The 25,665-nt window shown below is 38.3% G+C and overlaps 1 protein-coding gene and 2 long non-coding RNA genes across 16 annotated transcripts in view; 1 reads left to right on the forward strand and 2 right to left on the reverse strand.

Moving 5' to 3' along the window:
- EYA4 (EYA transcriptional coactivator and phosphatase 4) overlaps positions 1 to 25,665 on the reverse strand; it is a 344,532-nt gene that overhangs the window by 242,422 nt on the left and 76,445 nt on the right. For all 14 annotated transcript variants that reach the window (XM_070073546.1, XM_051854317.2, XM_070073543.1 and 11 more), the window contains one exon: positions 23,389 to 23,487. In XM_070073546.1, the coding sequence (XP_069929647.1) occupies positions 23,389 to 23,421 (33 nt within the window). In that variant the 5' untranslated portion in view covers positions 23,422 to 23,487. The remainder of the gene's footprint in view (positions 1 to 23,388; positions 23,488 to 25,665) is intronic.
- LOC138849583 (uncharacterized) lies at positions 4,255 to 11,375 on the forward strand. Its single transcript, XR_011388515.1, has 2 exons — positions 4,255 to 10,723; positions 10,844 to 11,375. It is a non-coding gene; the product is annotated as an uncharacterized lncRNA (long non-coding RNA).
- On the reverse strand, positions 7,987 to 13,585 carry LOC138849582 (uncharacterized). Its single transcript, XR_011388514.1, has 2 exons — positions 10,944 to 13,585; positions 7,987 to 10,823 (listed from the first exon to the last, which is right to left on the reverse strand). It is a non-coding gene; the product is annotated as an uncharacterized lncRNA (long non-coding RNA).

The following is a 25,665-nucleotide window of genomic DNA, read 5'->3' on the forward strand; positions in this document are numbered from 1 at the left end:
CTTCTTTGTGTGTCTGTGTGGGTGCAAACTGTTGAAATCTTTACTTAGTGTACAGCTGATCTTCTGTATATAAAGATAATTAAAAATGAATCTTAATGAAGAATGCGATGGGAAAGGGAGTAGGAACGGGACAGTTTGAGGGTGGGAGGGCAGGTATGGGGGGAAGAACTACTATAATCCAAAAGTTGTACTTGTAAAATTTATATCTATTAAATAAAAGCTTTCTATAAAAAGAGAATGTAAATATCTAAATTATAATTGAAATTTTAATTTTTAAGATTTATTTATTTGAAAGGCAAAGTTACAGAGACAGAGGGAAAGACATAAGAGAAATAGAGATCTTTCATCCACTGGTTCACTCCCCAAGTGGCTACAACACCCCAGACTGGGTCAGGCAGTAGGCAGGAGCCTGAAATTCTATCCAAGTCTCCCACATGGTGTCAATGGTTCAAGTTCTTGGGCCATCTTCCACTATTTTCCAAGGTGCATTAGCAGAAAGCTGGACCAGAAGTGGAGCAGCCAGAACTTGACCTTGCCTCCATATGGGATGCCAACATCAAAGGTGGTAGTTACCAGCTGCACCACTGGGATGGTCCCTATAATTGTAATTTTATAAGGATAAAGACAGAAAATGTATGCATATATTTAATTTATATAATATACATATATAAATCCATGTTATTTATAATTAATATTTATAATTAATTATAATTAGTAATTAATATTTATAATTAATATATAAAAAGTGTCTTTGGGTACATATGTGTGTGTAGATACCTTCCTACTATTTCTCTCTAAGGACCTCAGAAGAGGTAGTGATTTATTTCAAGTTCAATCTCAAACCAAGGCCTTAGAATATTGCATGGCAAACCTAAATGAAATTCTTTGCATACAGCTTGAAATGTATTTTCTCTAGGTCAGAGTGCTAGCATTAATCAATGATTTCATTTATCACCACCCTAAGAGATCACTCATACATATAATCAAATCAGCAGCATAATTATGTCTCTGACCACTTAAAGAATCCTTTTGAAATTCAGACATCCATTGAAACATTAATTTGGATAATGGAGACTAAAAAACTGTATTGATCACAAACCAGCTTTCCAGGCATACCATATTACAACCCAATATATTAACCTTGAAACAATTAAATTATCCAAATAGAATTATACTCACTCTCTTATATGGGGATAAATATTTGTTCATATTCATTACATTAGAGGAAATAAGTACAATATTCTATACACTCAAATAAAAGAGAGAACATTAAATGTCTCTAAATAAATTGAGGATTGACCTCTATTTTTTAATAGTATCATTTCAATGTTGTATGATAACATAATGAATAAGAAACAGAATATCTGTTTCTTCTTTGTTATTAAGTGGACTAAAGTATAGTTTGTGTTCTATGTAGTTACTTCAAGTTAATCATGAAACACTGGCAAAGATGTTCTTGTGAATAGCCTACCTTTGAACATTTTGCTAGAGAAAAGAGATTTCTATAGTTTAGATGGTGAAGAACATAATGGTAATGGTCTCCACAACTCACATAGTAAAACAGAGACAGTTAAAAAGTGTATGTTTTAAGGCACAATTTCAATCGGATCCCACAGAGGAAGCCTATAGGCAAGGAAAGAGACTCAGAGCAATGAAGTGATCTGGCAAAGTTACCACAGTGGGGAAGGAAAATAGGGTTTGAAAATGATTATTCTAACCTTAAGTATAACGTTCGTCCTAAAATATTGACTTTACTTTTCTTATTATCTTTCATAAACTACATCTATAATATTCAGTCATCAAGGACTTGTGAGAGATTATTGATAACAGAAAATTCACCCATTTACCAAGTTACTACAGATGAAAAATGGAAAAGAAGTTCATCAAATGGATGTCTATATGTATACTGTATATCATAGTCTAAGTCCATAAACATATTTATGTGCCAATTGTATTAGAAACAATTAGTGATGCAGATGATGTGTCTCATAAAAATACAACTATTGACATCTTTCAATGTGTTTTTGGGTTAAAAAAGCATAGTTCTAAAAAAATGTATAGTTCTTGGGGCTGGCACTGTGGCGTAGCAGGTAAAGCTGCAGCCCGCAGTACCAGCATCCCATATGGGCACCGGTTCGAGTCCTGGCTGCTCCACTTCCAATCCAGCTCTCTGCTATGGCCTGGAAAAGCAGCAGAAATTGGCCCAAGTCCTTGGGCCCCTGCACCCGCACGGGAGACCCAGAAGAAGCTCCTGGCTCCTGGCTTCAAATCAGCACAGCTCCAGCTGCTGCAGCCATGTGGGGAGTGAACCAGCAGATGGAAGACCTCTCTCTCTCTCTCTCTCTCTCTCTCTCTCTCTCTGCTTCTGCCTCTCCTCTCTCTGTGTAACTCTGACTTTCAAATAAATAAATAAATCTTTTTAAAAATGTATAGTTCTTTGAACACAGATTGGATAGCAAGGACATAACAAAAACAGAGTTGAATTTTTGCAGCAAATAAAATGAGAGGAATTGAGAATACTGAGGACAAAGAAACAAATTTAGAATCCATAAGAGAAGGGGAGATGCAACAGATGACGGACCTTGGAATTATAGTCCAAGACAGAGCCCAAAGAGCAATAAAGTACCACTGAATTTCTACAAACCCTGATGGCTGACAGTAACTTTCAAGTTCTTTTTTCTTTTTTAAAAATTTTATTTAAGTTACCCAAATTTCATGCATTTCAAATATAGATTCAGGAACACAGTGATTCAGTAGGAAAATCCTATTGAATCCACCCTCCTGCCCACACTCCTACTCTTCTTACTTCTCTCCAGTTCCCACTCTTAATTTTTACAAAGATCTATTTTCAGTTTACTTTATAGTTATAAGATTAACCCTACACTAAGTAAAGTTCAACAAATAGTATGAAGAAAAGAAAAAAAAAATTTCCTTCACTATAACTTACATTGGTCCCTAGTTTACTCTAATTAAATCTATGAAATAATAGAGTACACTTTGTGGTTTCTGCTGTCTTTTCAAGTTTTAACATGTAAAGGCAGTCCAAAAGGTTGGCACTTAGGAAAGGACAAAATATTTAAATAGCCTTAAATTTCTGGGTTTATTTCATATACATGTAGAAATCTGAGTCAAAAAAAGTGTTGTTTAATAAAGCTTTGAAGTCTGAAAAAACTGACACAAAAATTTTCCTTTTCCATCCATTTCTACATTTTTTACTTTCCCACAGACAGAGAAATCAGACACTGGGAGCACATTTTCCCCCAATTTCCCTGTATTACAGCGGATACATTCAATTTGATAGAATATAACAGCAACGCAATTTCCAGTTTAACATCCCAACATCAGCATTCCATCCATGTTCATATAACAAGCACAAATATCCTGAAGGCCTTCAATTAATTCCCTTAGTACTTCAAACTATTTGATATCAAGGCTCAAGAATGAAAACAATGTACACACAATGCCAATGACTGGGCAATAAACAATAAAATAATCTAAGAGGAAAAATATCAGTCTAACAAAATAAACCTACTGAGCTAGAAGCACTTAGTGTAAAATTTACTCCCTTGAATACTAGCAAATTGATTTAACATTCTAAAATAAGCATGTATAATCATTTTTAAAAAGATTTATTTATTTATTTGAAAGGTAGATTTACAGAGCAGAAGAGGCAGAGAAAGGGAGAAAGAGGTCTTCCATCCGCTGGTTCACTCCCCAGAAGACTGCAACTGCCAGAGCTGTGCTGATCTGAAGCCAGAAGCCTGGAGCTTCTTCTAGGTCTCCCATGTGGGAGCAGGGGCCCAAGGACTTGGGCCATCTTCTACTGTTTTCCCAGGCCATGGCAGAGGGCTGGATTGGAAGTGGAGCAGCTGGAACTAGAAGTGGTACCCATATGGGATGCCGGCACTACAGGCAGCGGCTTTTCCTGCTAAGCCACAACGCCGGCCCCAGCGTGTATAATCTTAAATTATCATTAGTGATTCGTGATTTACTTCTGCAAACCAATTTATACACCATGCAATATGCCTGATTCACCCAAAAATATGCAGGCACCAAATGCAGCAAGCACCATATACAGTAGTCTGCCCTTACACATTTCAATGCCAGGAACTATGGATTGAACTGAACCCAATATGTCCTCTGCTTTTTCCTATATGTTTCACAGTGTTGCCACATAGTGCCTGGCTTAATGTATTCTTTGATGTTTTATGACCTGGTCACTGTTTTACATCACTACTCTTGAGCTTTGGGTCATTTTTTTTTTTTTTTTTAGTAAGATGAGGGTTACTTGACCACAAATACCGTGACACCCCAACAGTTGACCTGATAAATGAAACGCCTACTAACTGACTAACAGGCGAGTAGTGTATACAACATGGATACACTGGACAATGGGATGACGCATATCTCAGGTGGGACAAGGCAGGACCAAGTGGAAAGGTAGGATAGTTCATCACTCTATTAAAAAGGGCACTCAATTTGAAACTTATGATTCCTTTATTTCTGGAATTTTCCACTCAATATTTTCTGAGCACAGTTGTCCCTGAGTAATTGAAACCACAGAAAGTGAAACCCTGGATGGGGGGAGGGGGGATACTGTAAATATTCAGCAGACAAGCATTCTAGAAAGGCTTCTTCATCTTCGATAACAAGTAACTCAACCTTAAACTCTTGTTAGGATTTTTCGGAGGTTTATAGTCACAGATTACTTTCCTAGGATAATATGCAAGTCCTTTAATTTTGAATGGTTTTCAAAACCTAAGCTATTAAGCAAACAAACAAAATGAGAGGAAAAAAAATCAGTCTAGCTGGGATCTCAGCCAGTGAAAACTTTACTTCATGGAAATAAAATAAGAAGTCCACAATCTCACAGTGGGGATGGAAACAATCACCCTGAATATGAATCAGCATGGATAATATTATGCAAATAAGAGTCCTGAAGAAAGGAAAAGCAGTCAGTGCTGGGGTGAGTGCGCTGAGTGACTACCTAAGAGAGCCCAATGGAAGGATACACTACTAGACATCTGAAGTGAGCAGCATTCTGGTATTAATTCATCTTTTCATGTGATGAATTTGCTGCACACTCTGAAGCTGCAAAGCTTTTTGTTTTGGACTTGTGGACCTTGATACTTACTTTACTAATATTAATATTTGAAGCACTATTGCTGGTTGTGACATCTACTCTATAATTTTCATCACTGAACACTGTAACTAAACTATGGCCAAATGCAGTTAACTGATATACAAAGTTACATAATACACTGCACAACTTGCCAAAATGTTCATTAAAAACCATTGATTGTACATGGTAATTATCAGATTTATACATTGCATGGATTTTTTTATATATATAAACAGAAAACTCTGAGGCAGGAGCTATTCACATGAGAGATAGCCAAAATAGGACAATAAACCCATGAAGTACAAAGATTTACTTAGAAATCTGCAATCATAATTTTAAATCTTTCTTGGGTAAATACTTTATCTTCCTGTGCACAACTTAAATATATTGTTTAATTCCGGGTCAAAATGCAGTAACCCAGATATGCACTCTGTTATATAAAGGGCTCAGAAGATGAAATTACATCTCTCTCTAATAAGGTCCTTTGAAATCCAACACTAGAGTAACTTAGCAGCCAAATTATTTTTCTTCTCTTAGTGCTGATTGAGCAGTAAATAATAACTAGGAGGAAAAAAATATGCAAAATAAATTGTTTCACACCTTTGCTCGAGATTTTTAAAATGACCCTGATCCACCAACAACTTTAGCAGAAGTGCAAATGCAATTATTTCATCAACCTTTACTTACATAATGCAGTCAGGCAATGCTTTGGTGAGTGAGTTGATGTTAATTTCCAAGTGCTAAGAATTATACATAAAAGTATGTTTGTCAATTTTAGTGTTGAAGGTGAAATGAAAATGCATTGCCGTTGTGAATGCTCTTGCCCTGATAAAGTACTTAAACTCTCTCAAGTCTCCATTTTTGCATCTGTAAAATGAAGGATTTGGATGGAGTACCATCAAAAGGCCCCAACCAACTACGAAACAGGTCTTCCAGCCCTCTGTATTAAGCCAAGCATTATGATAAGGAAATAAAGTGGGCAAGATATTTACTGTAAAAGAAATAGGGGTGTGCTTTTGAATCTTCCTAAAGACTCTGGGTGTAGAAAAATCATTACAGACTCCAAATCCCACCTAATCCTCTCTTTAAAACCATTAGATAGAGAAATAAATACAGCTTATTTTACTATTTTGAAGACCTCAATCTTTCCTTTCCACATCAATTCTGTTATTACATAGCTGTGAATCAATGAAAACATTAACAAAGAAAAATGAACACGGATTAAATTTTTATTCTTAGGTATGAAAACTCAAAATATTTCAAACTTTTGTTCTGAAGACAGGAGTCAGGGTAGAGGACTGAAAGGCATTTTTGCAGCAGATCTGCCTCAGTTAAGACTGCCAATTCTGTAGCCAGACTTCCTGGGCTAACATCCTGCTCCCCCACCCACTAGCTGGGTGAGCTCTTGGTGCATGGTAGTAATGCCCAACTCAGCAAAACATTGTGAAAATTAAATGAGTTAGCGTACTTATATGTCTATTATATGTACACTTATTTATAGTCCTTAGAAAGCCCACAGCTCACAGTAGGCATTGGGTAAGTGTTAGCTGTGAGGCCCTGGTGCTCTGAATCCACTTATAATCTACTCTCTAGTTGTGTCATCCACTGCAGTTTAGGTAGAATAATGAAAGCAAAGCATAGTAAGAAGACAATGTTTGTCCTTTCTTTTTTAACTTGCATTTGTTTGCTTTTCTTTTGCACTGCTCCTTCCACCCCTTTATCCTAGTTCTTCCCAAGAGAGCTAACATGAACTTTTAAAACAAATTAACACTGTCATGGGTATTTCCATCCTACACAAGTTGGGACAGAAAAATCTGTGCTTACTAGGACAGAAAATGACAAAACCTCAAGTACTTGGAGGTAAGAACTTCTCAAGTCAGTGTCAAATAAATTCCATTTGACCTTAATGCCAATCCCATCTATAAAAACCGGCTCTTTTTGTTAGAGATGCTGATATCCAAGTAAAGCAGAGTGAACAATTTCTTCCAAAGATAATGATAGGCATTTCCATTAACCACAAAAGTGGTTTTCCCTTTTCATTACAGTTTCAAAGTAAAAGAAAACAAGAACAAAACTAAACAAATAAATTAATAAACTTCAAAAATCGACAGTTTTAAATCTTAGAAATATTTTGTTTAAAAAACACTGAAAATGACTTAATAATCTAAGTATTATATTGAGGTCTAGTAAATAATCTACCATTTTTAAACCATGATTACCACAAATCTTCTTTACACCAGTTAAACCCTTGATCCTATGCTTTTCCATCTACTTCCTGACCTTTGGTGAACAAAAGCACTTGCCTTCTTTATTACTAAAATGAAGGATGTCATCAAGCGAGGGGACTTTGGCACAGATGAGGATACACACATCTCGAAGACCTCCAGAGTCACACTGTTGCCCTCACTCACATCATTTTTCTGCCCTCCACTGAGCTCCAACATCCCTTCTGCCAGCACTTCAGTCTACCATCCTTGGGGTCCTTCCCAAACCCTGTGATCAACCACTCACAGGCCTCCTCTGGTTAGGATCTGGTGCTCTCTTCAACTACTGCTCAACTTCAGTTTTTTGAACTCACATGTATTCTCTTACCTCCTTATTACTTCTTTGTACTGAATCTCTGAGATGCCATTTCTTGCCACAACTCTTCCAGGACTTTATTCTGAAGGGTCATCAATGACCTTCTAATGAACAAATAAAACAATCACTCTCAATTCCATTCTGTTTGGCTTCTTAAAATGTCAGAGAGCAATGACCAGTTCCTCCTGAAACTCACCCAGATCAGGGCTTGGAAAACGGCATGATCTTGCTCTTTCCTTCATTTTCGTTAACTATCTCTTCCTGTTCGCTCTTTATTCCTTCTCTTTCCAGTGAGACATGGTCACCACCTACGTTTATCCTCATCCTTCTGCCCTTTTCCCACTTATCCTTTCTCCTTTTTGCATCACTCCAAGGAAAATACTGTTCTGCTCCACATGGCCAGCCCAGACACCTCCTTTCCAGTCCATCAAAGCTTAACTGATGGTTAGTTTGACAAGTTCTCCAAAGTCTTAAACTTAAACATACCTTCTGTTTTCTCTAAGTCACTGACACTTGCTCCTACATTCTATCAATGGTATCTTCTTTCAGGGTAATTCATTTCCTTCTTCAAGTCCACCCATCATCCTCCTCCTGCTGACCCTGTTCCACTAGTTGCCAAGTTCAGAATAGTTCTTTTTCAAGTTCCTTTCACTGTCTTTCTTCCCACTGTCTTATCATTAATTTAGGCCAGGGGCTGGCAAAGTAAGGTTCATAATTTTCCTCCTGCTTTTGTAAATGAAGTTCTATTGGAACATAAATAGCCATGCCCATTCATTTATTTGTTGTTAATGGCCACTTTCACATTTCAGCAGCAGAGATGAATAACAGGGACTGATTTTTAAAAAATCCTCAAATATTTACTGTCTTGCCTTATATAGAAAAAGTTTACCAATTCCTGCATGAGGCTCTTTTGACTTCATGCATTCAATGACCCTTAAACTATCTCCCTATGCCTTAGTTCTCATCTTTAGCCATCTTTTTATCATCTGTTTAATCTCCCTTAAAATGTCATTGTGTATATATTATGCTCTTGCTCAAAAATTATATGTGGCTTCTGGTATGACCAAGTGAAATGTCCAGAATTACAAGGCAGTATTTTATACATCTCTGAACATGACCATAGTCATGAGCATCATGCTGCCATCCAGGCACATGGAAACACCTTAGTTGGGCTTCAAAGTCTTTTTCAGTCTAGTCTCAGGGCTTCAGCAGATTTCCCAATGCTCTATTTCTGGTACACTAATTCTAACCCATCCATAGTTCCTAGGCAGACTATACCACCTTGTATGTTATATCTCCAAACCCTGATTCCTTATATTCCCCAGGCTAGCACAGATCACCTTGTGTGCACGAAAATTCATTATATCTTCTAAACCCAGTTAAGATGTAATTTAACTTATCTATAATTCCTTTCTTTAAAAAATGTTCATTTTCATTGTATTTGAAAGGCAGAGACAGACAAGAGAGAAAGATCTCTCATCTGCTGGTTCACTCTCCAAATACTTGCAACATCTGGGGCTAGGCCAAGCCAATACCAGGAGAGAAGAAATCAAATTGAGTCTCCCATGTGTTTGGGAGGAAGCCAAGTACCTGAACCATCATTTGCTACAACCCATGATTTGCATTTGCAGGCAGCTACCAGAAGCAGAAGAGCTGGGACTTGACCTAAGCGCTTATGGGATGAAGGTGTCCCCAGTAGCAGCTTAAACACTGTGCCAAACACCTACCCTTTCTTCAATAGAATCTCCCTGCTCATGGCATAACATTTATTACTCTGTACTATCACTTTGAACAGTACTTATTACTCTATACTGTCACTTTGGCAATGTTATTTTGTTTCTTTCTTACATTCTGTATTATGCACTTTCATCCCAAGTCCCTCAATGATACATTATAGCATATTTTATGAAATGTGCAGGAAAGTTATTTCAAATAATTGGGAGGTAGTATGTACATATATAAAGAGCAGTGACAACAGACATAATACACTTCAGCTGTCCTTGACGCCAATTCCCTGCCCTCCCTGAAAGAAGACATTTGCAATTGGTGATGCCTCAAGACATTTTTTATTGTCAGAAAAAAAAGTAAGAAGGGGGTGCTACTGACATCTAGTGGGTAGATACCAAAGATGCTGACAAATAGTATGCAACTATAGGTCAGCCACCACTACCAAAAATTATCCAGTTCAAAGTGTCAATAATGCTGAGTTTGTAAAACTCTGATGCAGATCAATTCTATGATATGCTGGGATGCCTAGAAACAAATCTACAATCACAATTACCTGAGGGCTCTTCATAAAATTCATGGAAAATGGGCATTATCTTCTAATTCCATTTTCCATGAATGCTTTAACGTCTCCTTGTGTTAGGATTCTAAAGGGAGAGAGAATCAGTAAAATACATCTGGGAAGGCATTGTGATGCAGTGGGTTTAGTCACAGCTTGAGATGCCTGCATCTCTTGAGTAAAATACATCAGGACAGGCATTCTAATGCAGTGGGTTTAGTCATAGCTTGAGATGCTTGCATCTTATTATCAAAGTGCCTGGTTTGAGTCCTGGGTACTCCATGTATCTGATCCAGCTTCCTGCAAATGAAGCTTGGAGGTAGCAGATGACAGTTCAAGTATCTGGGTCCCTGCCACCTACATGGGATACTCAGTTGGCGTTCTGGGCCCCAGGTTTCAGACTTGCAAAGTCACGGCTATTGTGGCCATCTCGAGAATGAACCAATAGTGAATGTATTAGTGGACGTGTCTCATGCAGTTACGGTAGCTGAGAAGTCCTGGGAGAGGTCATTTGTAGGCTAGGGACCCTGGATGCTGACTGTATGGCCTCAGGTCCAAAGGCCAGCGAGCCTGAAGTTCTGAATGATGGTGGCTGCCCACACTGAGGGTAGAGATTCTACACTTAGTCCACTCAGGCTCATGCGCTAATCTTGTTTGGAAACACCTTACAGGGGCCAGCACTGTGGCACAAGGTTCAGCTGCCATTTGCAGCATCCCATATGGGAGTTCCAGTTTAGGTCCCACTTCTGACCAAAGCAGTGAAAGCTGGTCCAAGTACTTGGGCCCCTGTCACCCATGTGGGAGACCCAGATGGAGTTCCTGGCTCCAGGCTTCCACCTATGGGAGTTCCAGTTTAGGTCCCACTTCTGACCAAAGCAGTGAAAGCTGGTCCAAGTACTTGGGCCCCTGTCACCCATGTGGGAGACCCAGATGGAGTTCCTGGCTCCAGGCTTCCACCTGGCCCAGCCCCAGAAATTGTCATCTTTGGGAGTGAAATATCTTTCTGCTTCATTACTCAAATTATAACTCAAGTACGTAGGTCCCTGATAGCTACTTAGGAGACCCAAATTGAGTTCCAGGCTCCTGGCTTTAGCCTGGTCCACCCCACGCATTTAGTAAGTAACCAATGGGTGAAAAATCTTTGTCTGGTCTCTCTCTCTCTCTTTTTTATTTCTTCCTTCCCTCCCTTTCCCCTTTCAAATAAACAAGAACACACACACACACACACACACAAAAAATTAAAATAAAAATGAAAAAGAATAATTCAAATGTATTTCAACCTGAATAAAATATTTTTAAATAATAGTACATGGAGCCGATGCTGTGACGTAACAGGTGAGGCTACCACCTGCAGTGCTGGCATCCCATATGGGTGTCAGTTCAAGTCCCAGCTGCTCTACTTCCAATCCAGCTCTCTTTGATGGCCTAGGAAACCAGTATAAGATGGCCCAAGTCCTTGGGTCCCTGCTCCCATGCGGGAGACCTGGGAGCCAATCCAGGCTCCTGGCTTCAAATCAATCCAGGCTCCTGGTTTCAAGTCAATCCAGCTCCAGGCATTGCAGCCATTTGTGGACTGAACCAGTGGATGGAAGACCTTTCTCTTCCTCTCTCCTCTGCCTCTGTAAATCTGCTTTTCAAATAAATAAATAAATATTTTAAAAATTATGCATATGCTCAAATGTTTGATAATTCCACATTAAAAGATGCAAAAATAATTTAAAATGTAATTAATCAAATAACAATATTCTAGCATAGTGTTTAAACACTGGCAGAGATGAATGATTCTAAACTTCTATGATGAGATGATTAGATTGATGGCATATTCCATTCTACACAACAGCAAGAATCTGTCTGAATGGCTCACAGAATAGCACAGACATTAAAGATGGATGACTATAATCAAACATAATGTCATAGAATTTCTAAGAACAAATAACTGAGGAATAATAATAAAAAATCTTGTGATAATCTTGGAAAACACAATAAAGGGACAAATGTGATTTAAAGTATCATGTTTTCTCTGCTTTGTGGGAGTACAAAAATTTTAATGTATATGAGTAAAACTGACATATTAGGATGCAATGATTGTTTATAGCCCTTATCTATATTCCTGTTGGAAACCAATCTTTCTATATTTTACTTTGTGAATTCTTTATTCAATGGAGCATTAAGCCTGTGACTATAAATTAAATTAAAAATCTTATTCCAAAAATTTTTTAAAAGGAAGGAGGGATGGAGGGAGGGGCAGAAGGAAATATTATATTCTTAGAACTATTATCTATGAAATTGACACACCATTGGCCCAACTAACCAAAAAAAGAAGAGAGAGTACCCAAATCAATAAAATTAGAGATGAAAAAGTAAATGTAACAACAAACACCACAGAAATAAAAAGAATCATCAGAAATTACTACAAAGAACTAAATGCCAACAAGCTAGGAAACCTAGAAGAAATGGATAGATTCCTGACACATACGTGAAGACATAAAAAACCTAAACAGACCCATAACCAAGACAGAAATTGAATCAATAATAAAGGCCCTCACAACAAAGAAAAACCTAGGACCAGGGGACGGCTTCACTGCTGAATTCTACCAGACATTTACAAAAGAACTAACTCCAATTCTTCTCAAGTTATTCAAAACAATTGAAAGGGAATGAATCCTCCAAAAGTCTTTCTATAAAGCCAGAATCACCTTAATTCCTAAACCTGAAAAAGATGCAACAGAGAAAGAAACCTGGAGATGACCAATCTCTTTGATGAACATAGACGCAAAAATCCTCAACAAAATTCTAGCCAATCAAATACAACAGCACATCAGAAAGATCATTCACATGGACCAAGTGGGATTTATCCCTGGTATTTACGGATGGTTCAACATTCACATATCAATCAATGTGATACATCACATTAACAAACTGAAGAACAAAAACCATATGATTATCTCAACAATTGCAGAAAAAGCATTTGACAAAATATAACACCCTTTCATGATGAAACTCTAAGCAAATTGGGTATAGAAGGAGCATTTGTCAACACAATTGGGAAGGAGGATGTCAAATTATCCCTTTTTGCAGATGACATGATTCTATATATAGGGGATCCAAAAGGCTCCACCAAGACACTATTGGAACTCATAAAAGAGTTTGGTAAAGTAGCAGTTTATAAAATGAATACACAAAAATCAACAGTCTTTGTATACACAGACAATGCCAAGGCTGAGAATGAACTTCTAAGAGCAATCCCATTCACAATAGTTTAAAAAAGTCAAATATCTTGGAATAAATCTAACCAAGGATGTCAAAGATCTCTACAACGAGAATTACAAAACATTCAAGAAAGAAACAGAAGAAGATACAAAAAAATTGAAAATGTTTCCATGTTCATGGATTAGAACAATCGATATCATCAAAATGTCCATTCTTGCAAAAGCAAATTACAGATTCAATGTGATACCAATCAAAATACCAAAGACAGTCTTCTCAGGTATAGAAAAAAATGATGCTGTAACTCATATGGAAACACAGGAGACCTTGAATAGCTGAAGCAATCTTATACAAAAAAAAAAAAAAAAAAAAAAAAAAAAAAAAAAAAAAAGCCAGAGGCATCACAATACCAGATTTCTTTTTTTTTTTAAACATTTATTTAATGAATATAAATTTCCAAAGTACTGCTTATGGATTACAATGGCTTCCCCCCCATACCGTCCCTCCCACCCACAACCCTCCCCTTTCCCACTCCCTCTCCCCTTCCATTCACATCAAGATTCATTTTCGATTATCTTAATATACAGAAGATCAGCTTAGTATACATTAAGTAAGGATTTCAACAGTTTGCTCCCACACAGAAACATAAAGTGAAAAATAATAGATGATTTTTTTTAAATGATGATGAAATCAGATCAGACCTATTGTCATGTTTAATCCCAGTGAGAGTCAAGTTGGGAGTTGATAATTTCTTTTTTTTTTTTTTTTTTTTTTACAGAGGATCAGTTTAGTATACATTAAGTAAAGATTTCAACAGTTTGCACCCCCATAGAAACACAAAGTGAAATATATTGTTTGAGTACTCGTTAGAGCATTAAATCTCAATGCACAGCACATTAAGGACAGAGATCCTACATGAGGAGTAAGTGCACAGTGACTCCTGTTGTTGACTTTACCAATTGACACTCCTGTCTATGGCATCAGTAGTCTCCCTATGCTCCAGTCATGAGTTTCCAAGGCTATGGAAGCCCTGAGTTCTCCGACTCTTATCTTGTTTAGACAAGGTCATAGTCAAAGTGGAGGCTCTCTCCTCCCTTCAGAGAAAGGTACCTCCTTCTTTGAAGACCTGTTCTTTCCACTGAGATCTCACTCACAGAGATCTTTTGCCAGAGTGTCTTGGCTTTCCATGCCTGAAATACTCTCATGGGCTTTTCAGCCAGATCCGAATGCCTTTAGGGCTGATTCTGAGGCCAGAGTGCTATTTAGGACATCTGCCATTCTATGAGTCTGCTGAGTGTCTCACTTCCCATGTTGGAAGCCAGAGGCATCACAATACCAGATTTCAAGACATACTAGAAGGCAGTTATAATCAAAACAGCCTGGTAGGGAAAAAAAAAAAAAAAACAGAGGGATAGGTACCAGCACTGTGGCGTAGTGGGTAAAGCTGCCACCTGCAGTGTTGGCATCCCATATGGGTGCCAGTTCAAGAACTGACCTCTCTCTCTCTCTCTCTCCTCTCCTTCTCTCTGTAACTCTTTCAAGTAAAATAAATAAAATCTTAAAAAAAAAAAAAAAAGATGGATAGATCAATGGAACAGAATAGAAACACCAGAATCAATCCAAGCATCTACAACTAGCTTATATTTGACTAAGGAGCTAAAAGCAATCTCTAGAGCAAGGACAGTCTCTTTAACAAACAGTTCTGGGAAAATTGAATTTCCACATGCAGAAGTATAAAACAAGACCCATATCTTAAACTTTACACAAAAATCCACTCAACATGGATTAAAGACCTAAATCTATGACCCAACACCATCAAATTATAAGAGAACACTGGGAAAACCCTGCATGTCACTGGCACTGGCAATGAATGGAAATGACCCCAGAGGCACAGGAAATCAAAGCCAGAATTAACAAATTGGATTACATCAAATTGAGAAGCTTCTGTACTGCAAAAGAAACACTTAGAAAAGTGAAGAGGCAACTGACAGAATGGGAGAAATTATTTGCAAACTATACAACTGATAAGGGACTAATAACCAGAATATATAAAGAGATCAAGAAATTCCACAACAACAAAACAAACAATCCAGTTAAGAAATAGGCAGGCCAGCGCCATAGCTCACTTGGTTAATCCTCCGCCTGCGGCACCGGCACCCCCTATGGGTGCTGGTTCTAATCCCAGCTGCTCCTCTTCCAGTCCAGCTCTCTGCTGTGGATGTGGGGAAGAAGCTTCCCTAATCCATTGTTGGTGGGAATGCAAACTGCTAATGCCACTATGGAAGACAGTATGGAGATACCTTAGAAATCTGAATATAGGTTTACCATCTGACCCAGCCATCTCACTCCCAGGAATTTACCCAAGGGAAAGGAAATCAGTAAACAAAAGTGTTATCTGCACCTCTATGTTTATTGAAGCTCAATTCACAATAGCTAAGACATGGAATCAACTTAAATGCCTGTCAACTGAAGACTGGATAAAGAAATCATGGGACATGTACACTATGGAATACTACACAGCAGTTAAAAAAATGAAATCTGGTCATCTGCAACAAAATGGATGAATCTGGAAAACATCATACTTAGTGAAATAAGTCAGTCCCAAAGGGATAGATACCATATGTTCTCCCTGATCTGTGATAACTAATAGAGCACCTAAAAGGAAATCTATAGAAGTGAAATTGACACTTCAAGAAGCAATGACTTGAACAGCCCTTGTCTTGATTTTTTCTTCATACTATTTGTTGAACTCTTTACTTAACATAGAGTTAATCATATGTGTATAAAGTCAACTGAAATAGATTTCAGTAAAAAAGATGAGTGGGAAAAATAGAGGGAGAACAAAGTTTGTAGCTGTATATTCTGCATACAGTCCTATGGACTTACTTCTAAGGGTACAGTTTAAAACTTGTTATGGGACACCAAATCCCATTAAGCTGAGTGGTAAAAATGCCATCTTAAGTGCTAAAGTGATCATATTAAGTGTTAAAGTGAACATACAGATAGGAGAAACTTTAAAGTGATCATATAAGTAGGATCAAGTGTCTGGTGATAATAATAGATAGAATTATATGAAGAAAATGTTCCAACATGGAAAGTAGTCTACGCAGCAGACTAAAAATGACAATCACGTTAAGTAGCACTCTGATCTCAGAATCAGCCATTAAGGCATCACATTCCAGCTGAGAAACCCATGAGAGGATTTCAGGCAAGGAAAGACAAGACACTCTGGTAAAAAGTATTCTACATGAAGGATCTCTGTGAGTGAGAACCCAGTGGAAAGAAGTGGCCATCAAAGAAGGATGTACTTTGGGGCCAGTGCTGTGGCACAGCAGGTTAACGCCTTGGCTTGGGGTGCCGGCATCCCATATGGGTGCCAGTTCAAGACTCAGCTGCTCCACTTCTGATCCAGCTCTCTGTTGTGGCCTGGGAAAGCAGTGGAGGATGGCCCTGGTCCTCAGGCTCTTTCACCCACATGGGAGACCTGGAGGAGGCTCATGGCTCCTGGCTTCAGATTGGCGTAGCTCCAGCCATTGCAGCCAACTGGGGAGTGCACCATCTGATGGAGAACCTCTCTCTCTCTCTCTCTCTCTCTCTCTCTCTCTCTGTCTCTCTCTGCCTCTCCTCTATAACTCTAACTTTGAAATAAATAAATCTTAAAAAAAAAAAGACGTACTTTCGTCTGAAGGGAAGAGAGAACTTCCACTTTGCTTATGTCTAAAAACTGATGGAGTTTGTGGATGTAAAAGGCTTCCAATAGCCTAGGCAGCTCATGTCAAGAGCACTGGGTGACCACTGATGTCATATGCAAGAGTGTTAATTGTTAAATTAACAACAGGAGTAACTGTGCACTAACTCTCCATGCAGGACCTCTGTCCTCAATGTGTTATATTATGAGTTAACTGTAAAACTAGTTCAAGCAGATTTGTGTGTGAGTATGTGTGTGTGCAAATTGTTGAAAATTTTACTTAGTATACAGTTGATCTTCTGTGTATAAAGTTAATTGAAAATGAATCTTCATGGAGAATGGGACTGGGAATGGGAAAGGGAGGAGGAGGAGGGGTGGGAGTGTGGGTGGGAGGGCAGATATGGTGGAAAGAATCACTATATTCCTAAACTTATACTTATGAAATTTGTATTCCTTAAATAAAAGGCTTCTTTGGGGAAAAATACTATACCTATGAACTATATGAAATCTGGTCTACTTACATTGATAAAAATAAATTAATTTAAAAATAAAATAGGGGCCAGTGCTGTGGTGCAGTGGTTAAACGCCCTGGTCTGAAGGGCCGGCATCCCACATGGGCGCCAGTTCTAGTCCCGGCTGCTCCATTTCTGACCTAGCACTCAGCTATGGGATATGGCCTGGGATAGCAGTGGAGGATGGCCCAAGTCCTCAGGCTCCTGCACCCACATGGGAGATCTGGAAGAAGCTCCTGGATCCTGCTTCAGATCGGCGCAGTTCCAGCCGTTGTGGCCAATTGGGGAGTGAACCATCAGATGGAAGACCTCTCTCTCTCTCTGCCTCTCCTCTTCCTGTGTAACTCTGACTCTCAAGTAAAAAATAAATAAATATAAAATAAAATAAAATAGTTCTTGGGGCCAGCGCTGTGGTGTAGTGGGTTAACACCTTGGCCTGAAACGCCGGCATCTTATGTGGGCACCAGTCGAGGCCCGGCTGCTTCACTTCCAATCCAGCTCTCTGTTATGGCCTGAGGAAGCAATAGAAGATGGCCCAAGTCTTTGGGCCCCTGTACCCGCATGGGAGATCTGGAAGAAGCTCCTGGCTCCTGGCTTCGGATAGGCACAGCTCTGGCCATTGTGGCCAATTAGGGAGTGAACCATCAGATGGAAGACGTCTCTCTCTCTCTCTGACTCTCCTCTCTCTGTGTAACTCTGACTTTCAAATAAATAAATCTTTAAAAAATAAATAACTAAAATAGTTCTAAAATTTTCATACACATAATTAAATTAATATTTTTGGTTCAAGCAAATAAATACAGTTCATAACTATAAACATATGTGTATTTCCAAAATGCTGGTGTAACATATGTGATATGGATCTAATGAATGTGAATTAATTTAAACCTAATTAACCAAATCATGTCACCAATAATACAAGTGAATGAGTCAGTAGCAGTGCTCAAATATAAGAAATATGCAGGCCCTGGATATAAAACATGTAGGGAATGCAGTGCTACTGTTAACTGCAACTCATTCACTTTACTTGGTTTCACTTAGTAGCTACTAGTATTTTATTTTATAACATGCAATGTTTAAAACTGATAAAGCAGATTATTTTCAAATCTTCCACTTTGATCATAAATTTAGGCCATATTCAATCTCATTTTGATATGAATGAATCAGATGAGAAAAAAAATCTATCAAAATAGCACTTTAAAGCACCTCGAAGTATAAAGAAACTACAGAAGCCATGAAAGCAGTAAGAATATGCCTCATAGCATTAAGAGAGACACTGCTTGGGATAATGTAGATTCATAGCTATTATATTATATTAAGAACAATAACATTCAGTTAGAAATTGCAGCAAGCAATAAATGAATATAACTTAAACTGCTTCTAACTATGAAGCTCTAATATATGATTTTAGACAAATTTATTGAAGTTGTCTATTTTAACTGCTGATCTCTTAAAATTTTCTAAATCCTTTAAGCCAGAGTGCAAAGTAAGAGACAGATATAATGCAAAAAAAGTTGTTTATAAACAAAACTCCGCTTTGATCATATGCAGTTAAACTAGAACTAGACTTCATATGTAGTTGTTTAAATGTGTGTCAAATATGAACTCATGAGTCAGTAACCACTTTGAGAATAACATTTTGAATTTCTAAAATTTAGTCAGGCTTTCTGTTCACATACTTTGCTAAAAATCTATAAAATCTTTTGAGAAAAGCATTTATTGAACATCAACAAGAACTGTGTTAGAAGTGAGGGCACAAGAGGAACAACACTACCATTGCTCTTAAGTAGTTTAAAATCGAGTGGAGAGACAGGCAAGTAAACAGATAAGGTTTCAGCACTATGGGTAAGTGCCGGGTTAGACGTAAATGCCAGAGGGTTAGGAGAGCACACTGTGCAGAACCCCTGACCCTGCGCCGTTGACCCAGCTCAGCTGACCGGGTGTGCAGAAAGGAGGCAGTAAGAGAGGGCTGCTCAGAGGCAGGTTATCCTGGTGGGGAAGACACCACCTGGAAAGAAGCTATAGGCTTTGCAGAGACACAGGAACCTCAGAGGACCTGGGAGACTAAGGGAACTCTGAGACACCAGTACGAGACAGAAATAAGTTAGCATCAAGCCTTGCATGCTTGACCACTCACTTGCCCATCTCTCATGAGGACCAGAGTGGGCCAAGACAGATCATGAGTGGAACAGTGATATAATCAGGCACATGGCATAGGAAGGCAACCCTAGCAGCAACGTAAAGCAGAGCAATACAGTGAACAGATCAAATAAAACCCAAAAAGGAGGGAACAGAGCAAAGAGAAAGACTTTGAGAGACTACAAATTAAGCATGGACACAATGTTGTGACAGTGGAGGACAGATAGGTGGAAGACGCCTCTGTTTTCTCATGGAACTTTCTCAGTAGCTGACCATGCCATTCACTGGGATGGAAAACACAGAATGAGAGGAGAAATGAAGGAATATGGGTGAAACGAGAGCTCCTGAATTCAGTTTTTAACTGCTGAGTTTGCGGACCTATGAACTTCCAGGCACGGATGCCCAGAAGGTAGCTGGATAGACAAGAATGAACGCTCATTAAAGAGCATGTCAATGTCTCAGTAGCCAACATTTATCAGGTATTCACTCTAAGTGAGGCATGTATAAGCACTTTAGGTAACAGCTATTTTTTATCTTCTTCACTCTATGGATGAGCTTGAGTTTAAGTAATTTATCACTGATTACAAAGTGTTTATGTGTCAGGGATGTCTGATTTTATATCTCAAGCCCTACCATACTACGTTGTATCATGCAAAATCAATTATAGGTCTTAAGGCCAGATAAAAGTGGGTTAATTCTAATCTTTGCTACTTAACTGCTATTTGACCTTGACACACTCTAAGCCACAGTTTCTTCATCTGTAAAATAGTGGCCTTAAAAATTTTGTAGGGATTCAGTTACAATTGGAGAGAGTATATGGAAAATGGTACAAACAGTATTCATGTGCCATAAATGGCACCTCCTATCTCAAGATATCCAGAGAAATAATTCTGCTTAAGGTAAAGTAGGTATAATAAAAGTAAATTCCCTTTCAACTTACTATTAACTTTAATTCCACTCCTATTTGTCCTATGTCTTAATAAGTGCTAGCACATGTTTTGATACAATACATTCCATAAAACTTAAAGCATTTACAGATTTCATACAAATAGAATCCATTTCAATGTAAAGGGGGAGATTCTCCTTTTTCTGACATTTCCACACCAATGAATGCTACAATAAGAATACCCCAAAAACAATCAGGCAGGATGATGTCAAAGAGACAGCTTTGGACTTGGAGTCAGAAGCCCAGTGTGAATCCCAGCCCTGCCACTTACCAGCCACTCGCCAACACTGCCAAGTTCACCTCACAGTTCTAAATACCCCTTTGCACATGAATGAGATGAACTGTTGGGCCACTTGTTATAAATTCAGCAAGTGGATTCAAGCTGAGAAGCTCAATTGGTCCCCCAGGTTTCTCTCAAGTTTGAATGGGAATTGTTACAAGCATGTATCTTTTAAAAAGAAGTGGGCTACCTGGTCCTAAAATATCACTGAAAAGATAATGTAAATGTAATGGATTACAAGTTCTGGGCTTCACTGCATGAAAGGTGATAAAGCATTTTGGTTACTATTAAACAGAAAAGCATTCTCTTCAAAGTTTAACTGCATTGTAAACAAAATTTCCTTCTTGAATATCTTGAATAGACACATGTCCTACCATCCTGGTTTGATGAGACTCCACCTGCTTTAGATCAAATGTTTCATGCTCCTAGAAACCCCTCTGTCCATGAAAAACACAGAACAAACAAATTGGCCACCCAACATTTTACACACACACACACACACACACACACACACTTTCAAGTGACCCTCAGTGTATCAGAACAAACTGCAGATCAAAAAGATCTCTCTCATAAGCATCAGCACTAAAATGATGACATCATTCACGATTGACCATTTAGGTGCTTGGCCACACTAACAAATCTGATTCCAGTAGGATCCTTGCACATGCAACAGCACAGAGGAGAGAGACAGCAGCTGCAGTAATGGTCACCCATTTTGCTAAATCCGTGCTGTGAATAGTTATTAGTTCAATGACCAGCATATTTTTAAAATATAAGAAATATAAGAGGCAGAAAGAGAGAGTGAGACAGAGAGAGAGAGAAAGAGAGAGAGAGAGAGAGAGCTCCCATCTGCTTGGCAGGCCAGGGCTAGGTACCCAACACAGGTGGCAGGAGCCCAAGTACTTGAGCCACCACTGCTGCCTCCCAGTATTTGCACTGGTAGGAACCTGTAGTCTGGAGCTGGAGCTGAGATTCAAACCCAGGTATTCTGGTGTGAAACACGGGTATCTTGACCAGTGGGCTGAATAACTATTCCAATAGTCAGCAATTTTTAAAAATTGTTTTAAATTCCCTGCCTCTTGCATGCCATTTTTGCCTCTTTACTAAAAAAAGCCAAGTAATTTTTTAGAACATTTCTACCACTTGACAGATTTCAGTTTTATAGCCTTGCAATTGTTTGTCACTTTTTCCTACAATGATGCAACTATGAAACAAATTATATAATATATATTGAAATAAGACTGGTCATATCTGTATCTAAGTTAAATATATGGCTATCATTGCTTTTAAATAAAGTATTCACTGAAAGACACACCAGCTTTAAGTATAATGGCAAATATGCACCAGAACATATATTTCTATTTTAAAATTAAAATCATTATATGCACCTTTTCTAGAACCACATTACTGTACACAAATATCTTATCCTCCATTGTCCAAGGGAGACATTAGATTCTAAGGTCACAAGGATCTTCAAAAAGTTCATGAAAAAGGCATATTATGTAAAAACTATGCATTGTCTTCAATTTTTTGAATCAAAACAAAATCAGTTGTTGCTTTCTAAAATTTTTAATTAATATATTATTTTTTATTTGAGAGTCAGAAAAAGAGATAGAGAGCACCCATTCATTGGTTCACTCATCAAATGCCCACAGCAGTCAGGCCTGGGCCAGACTGAAACCAGGAGCTGGGAACTCAGTCCAGGTCTCCCGTGTGACATGCAGGGACCCACTTCTTGAGTCCTCACCTGCTGCCTCCCAAGGTTGAAATCAGCAGGAAGCTGGAGTCAGTAATGGAACCAGGACTTGGCCCCAGACACTCCACTCTGGGATGTGGGCAACCCCACCAGCATCTTCAACACTGCCCAAATGCTTACCTATAAACTTAGTCTTTGATTCCAATTTCCATGAACTTTTTGCAGTACCCACATGCAAGATAATAAAGGATGGCATCCATCTACAGAGCCAAAGTTGTTACGCACGCATCTTCCGATTGAGAACATTGTTAGCTGTTGTGCCCAGAAGAGCTTGAGTGACATTTTCTAGAAGTATGGGCAAGTGGGAGAATCCCTCTCACTGCTTGCAGCTCCATGCACTGAAGAGCCACTGCCATGGAGACCCTACTAACAAGATAGGAGAGGCAGCCACACAAAGCTTTTTCCTTTGGGAAATCAGAACCTTAAAAGGATTGTCATAAGTCTGGTGAATTCTTAGTTCCGCAACACACTTAATAAAATAAGAAAAGCCCTTGAAAATTGCAGCTTCCATGAGCATTTCAGGCTTCTGATAGTCAGCATCAGGAAATAGCTAATATATGTGGAATAAAACATAATAAAGGAGGCATACAGAAGTTTTAGACTGTCCAAACACTGACACAATTTCAACAGCCTCATCTTTTCACCTTTGAGTTTTCCAGTAGAGAGTAAAGAGAGATATCGAAATGGAGCACCAATATTAAGCAAAAACAGCATAAATCTCCAAGGTCTGTTTATAGCCTTCAAAGAGAATTTGAAAATCAACCAAGCTTACTTAACAAATAACTTACTTCTTATAATATATTCCAATTAACTATGTTTTGAGTAGTCTTACCACAACTTTTCTCAGCGAAACTGGGATTGAATTAAGACTTACTGATTGTTCATTTAAATCCTGGGAGTCTTCCATGTGGTTTTCTCACTTCTCCTGCCACTCCCCAGTAGAAGCAGCTTCCTTCGATTAGAAATGGACTATCTAAAACAAAAAGATGAAATAAAGGGGAAAATGTTATCTTTTTTTATTCTTTCATAAAATTACCAAAACATATTAAGATTTAGCATGATAGTTGGTTATTTGTAAAAGCATTTTTAAAAGAACAAAATTCAGTAATTATCTGATACAAATAATGATCTTGTAAATAATATCACAGCAACTGGGATGTGTGGCCCTACTCAGGAATCCTGTAGATATACACAAAAAAATCTGAAGACAGCTTTTGAGACACACTATATGACAAATAATTAGTGCACTATTTTGCTGAAACTGGATTATTTCATTAAGCAGCTGATAGGGTAAAAATTAAGAACCTGCATTAATTGTTCATTTTTTCTAAAGATTCATTTAATTTATTTGAAAAGCAGAGTTAGAGAGAGAGGGAGAGACAGAGAGAGATCGCCCATTTGCTGGTTCACTTCCCAAATGGCTACAAGAGCCAGCACTGGGACAGGCTGAAGCCAAGAGCCAGGAGCCAGGAGCCAGGAGCCAGGACCCAGGAGCTTTTTCTGGGTCTCCCACATGTGTGCAGAGGCCCAAGTACACGTATCATCTTCTATTGCTTCCCCAAGTGCATTAGCAGGAAGCTGGATCAGAAGTGGAGCAGCTGGGCCTTGAAATGGCACCTATAAGGGAAGCCAGTATTAAAGGTGGCAGCTTAAACTGCTACACCACAGTGCAGGCCCCAAACATTCATTTTTGAAAGCACATAAAATAAATGAACAAAATTTGACATCTATTGTGATGTGACAGTTTTCTATATAACAGAAAAATCTGTCCATATTACCACATGACCATTTTCCATTCCACGGGTTATAATATTACAAAATGTAAAACCGATTTCAAAAAGAGAATGAAAATAATACTTTATGATAAAATGGATTTTATAAATAAATGGGGTAAGGAGAACTGGTTAATAAACTACAGTGAGACTAGCACTTAACTGGTTTTAAGAAGTTAACCTTGGGGACCAGCACTGTGGCATAGCAGATAAGGCCACCACCTGCAGCACCTGCATCCCATATTGGCAACAGTTCTAATCCCAGCTGCTCCACTTCCAATCCAGCTCCCTGATAATGTGCCTCGGAAAGTAGCAGAAGATGGTTCAAGTCCTTGGGCTCTTGCACTCATGTGGGAGACCCGGAAGAAGCTCCTAGCTCCTGGCTTCAGACTGGCACAGCTTCAGCAGACATGTTTTTCAAATAAATAAAATGAACTTTGAAAAACAGTAAGTTGATCTATACTCATGCCACATTACATTAAAATTTTCAAGGAAGGGCTAGCACAGTGGGTTCAGACACTACTTAAGATGTCAGGCATCCCATATGAGGACCAGTTCAAGTATTAGGTATTTCACTCTGATCCAGCTCCCTGATAATGTGCCTGGGAAAGCACGGGAACATGGGGGTTCCATTATCCTGGCTTTGGGCTGACTGTTCTGACCATTTGAGGAGTTAATTAGCAGATGGAAGATCTCTCTCTCTCTCTCTCTCTGTCTGTCTTGTGCATTCTTTCAAATAAATAAGTAAATTTTTAAAAGTTTTTCAAGGAAAATCAAAGTCTTTTAAAATCCTAAGGAAAACTGGCTTTTTTTTTAATTTGGTAAATTTTCAGGAAGCGTAGGATTTTTAGAACAGTAGCAGCAGAACATAGCACAAAAAAAAAAAAAAAACACAGTTTCTTCATCATCCTCCCATCCTGACATACACACACACATAAATTCCAAACTTAACCACAAAGGAATATCTAGGGGGAAAATACCTGAATAAATATGAAATACAATGGACTAATGTCACAAAATATAAAGAGCTATTACAATTCAAATAGATATGTACACAGCTTATTAAAAATAGTCAATCATTACAAAACAATGTTAAAACTCACAAAATAAATGAAATTCAACCCAAAATAGCAGTGATATAAGGTAACAAAAAAGGTTCAGGTAAAAAAGATGTCCATCACCATAGGCACAGACGTACACATAATTTATCAGTGTTATTTCAAGGAATATTCAGTGACACAAAATGCTTCTGAAAATATGATACAAGTAGAAAATAATTATTCCAATCTGAAGAAACAATAGATTACCAGTTCAATTTATTGATTATTCAATATTTTCAAAAGTTTTTGCTTAGTTCTACATAACTCATTGACATATTC

Source organism: Oryctolagus cuniculus, chromosome 5 (genome assembly GCF_964237555.1).
Source record: "Oryctolagus cuniculus chromosome 5, mOryCun1.1, whole genome shotgun sequence".
Taxonomy (NCBI): domain Eukaryota; kingdom Metazoa; phylum Chordata; class Mammalia; order Lagomorpha; family Leporidae; genus Oryctolagus; species Oryctolagus cuniculus.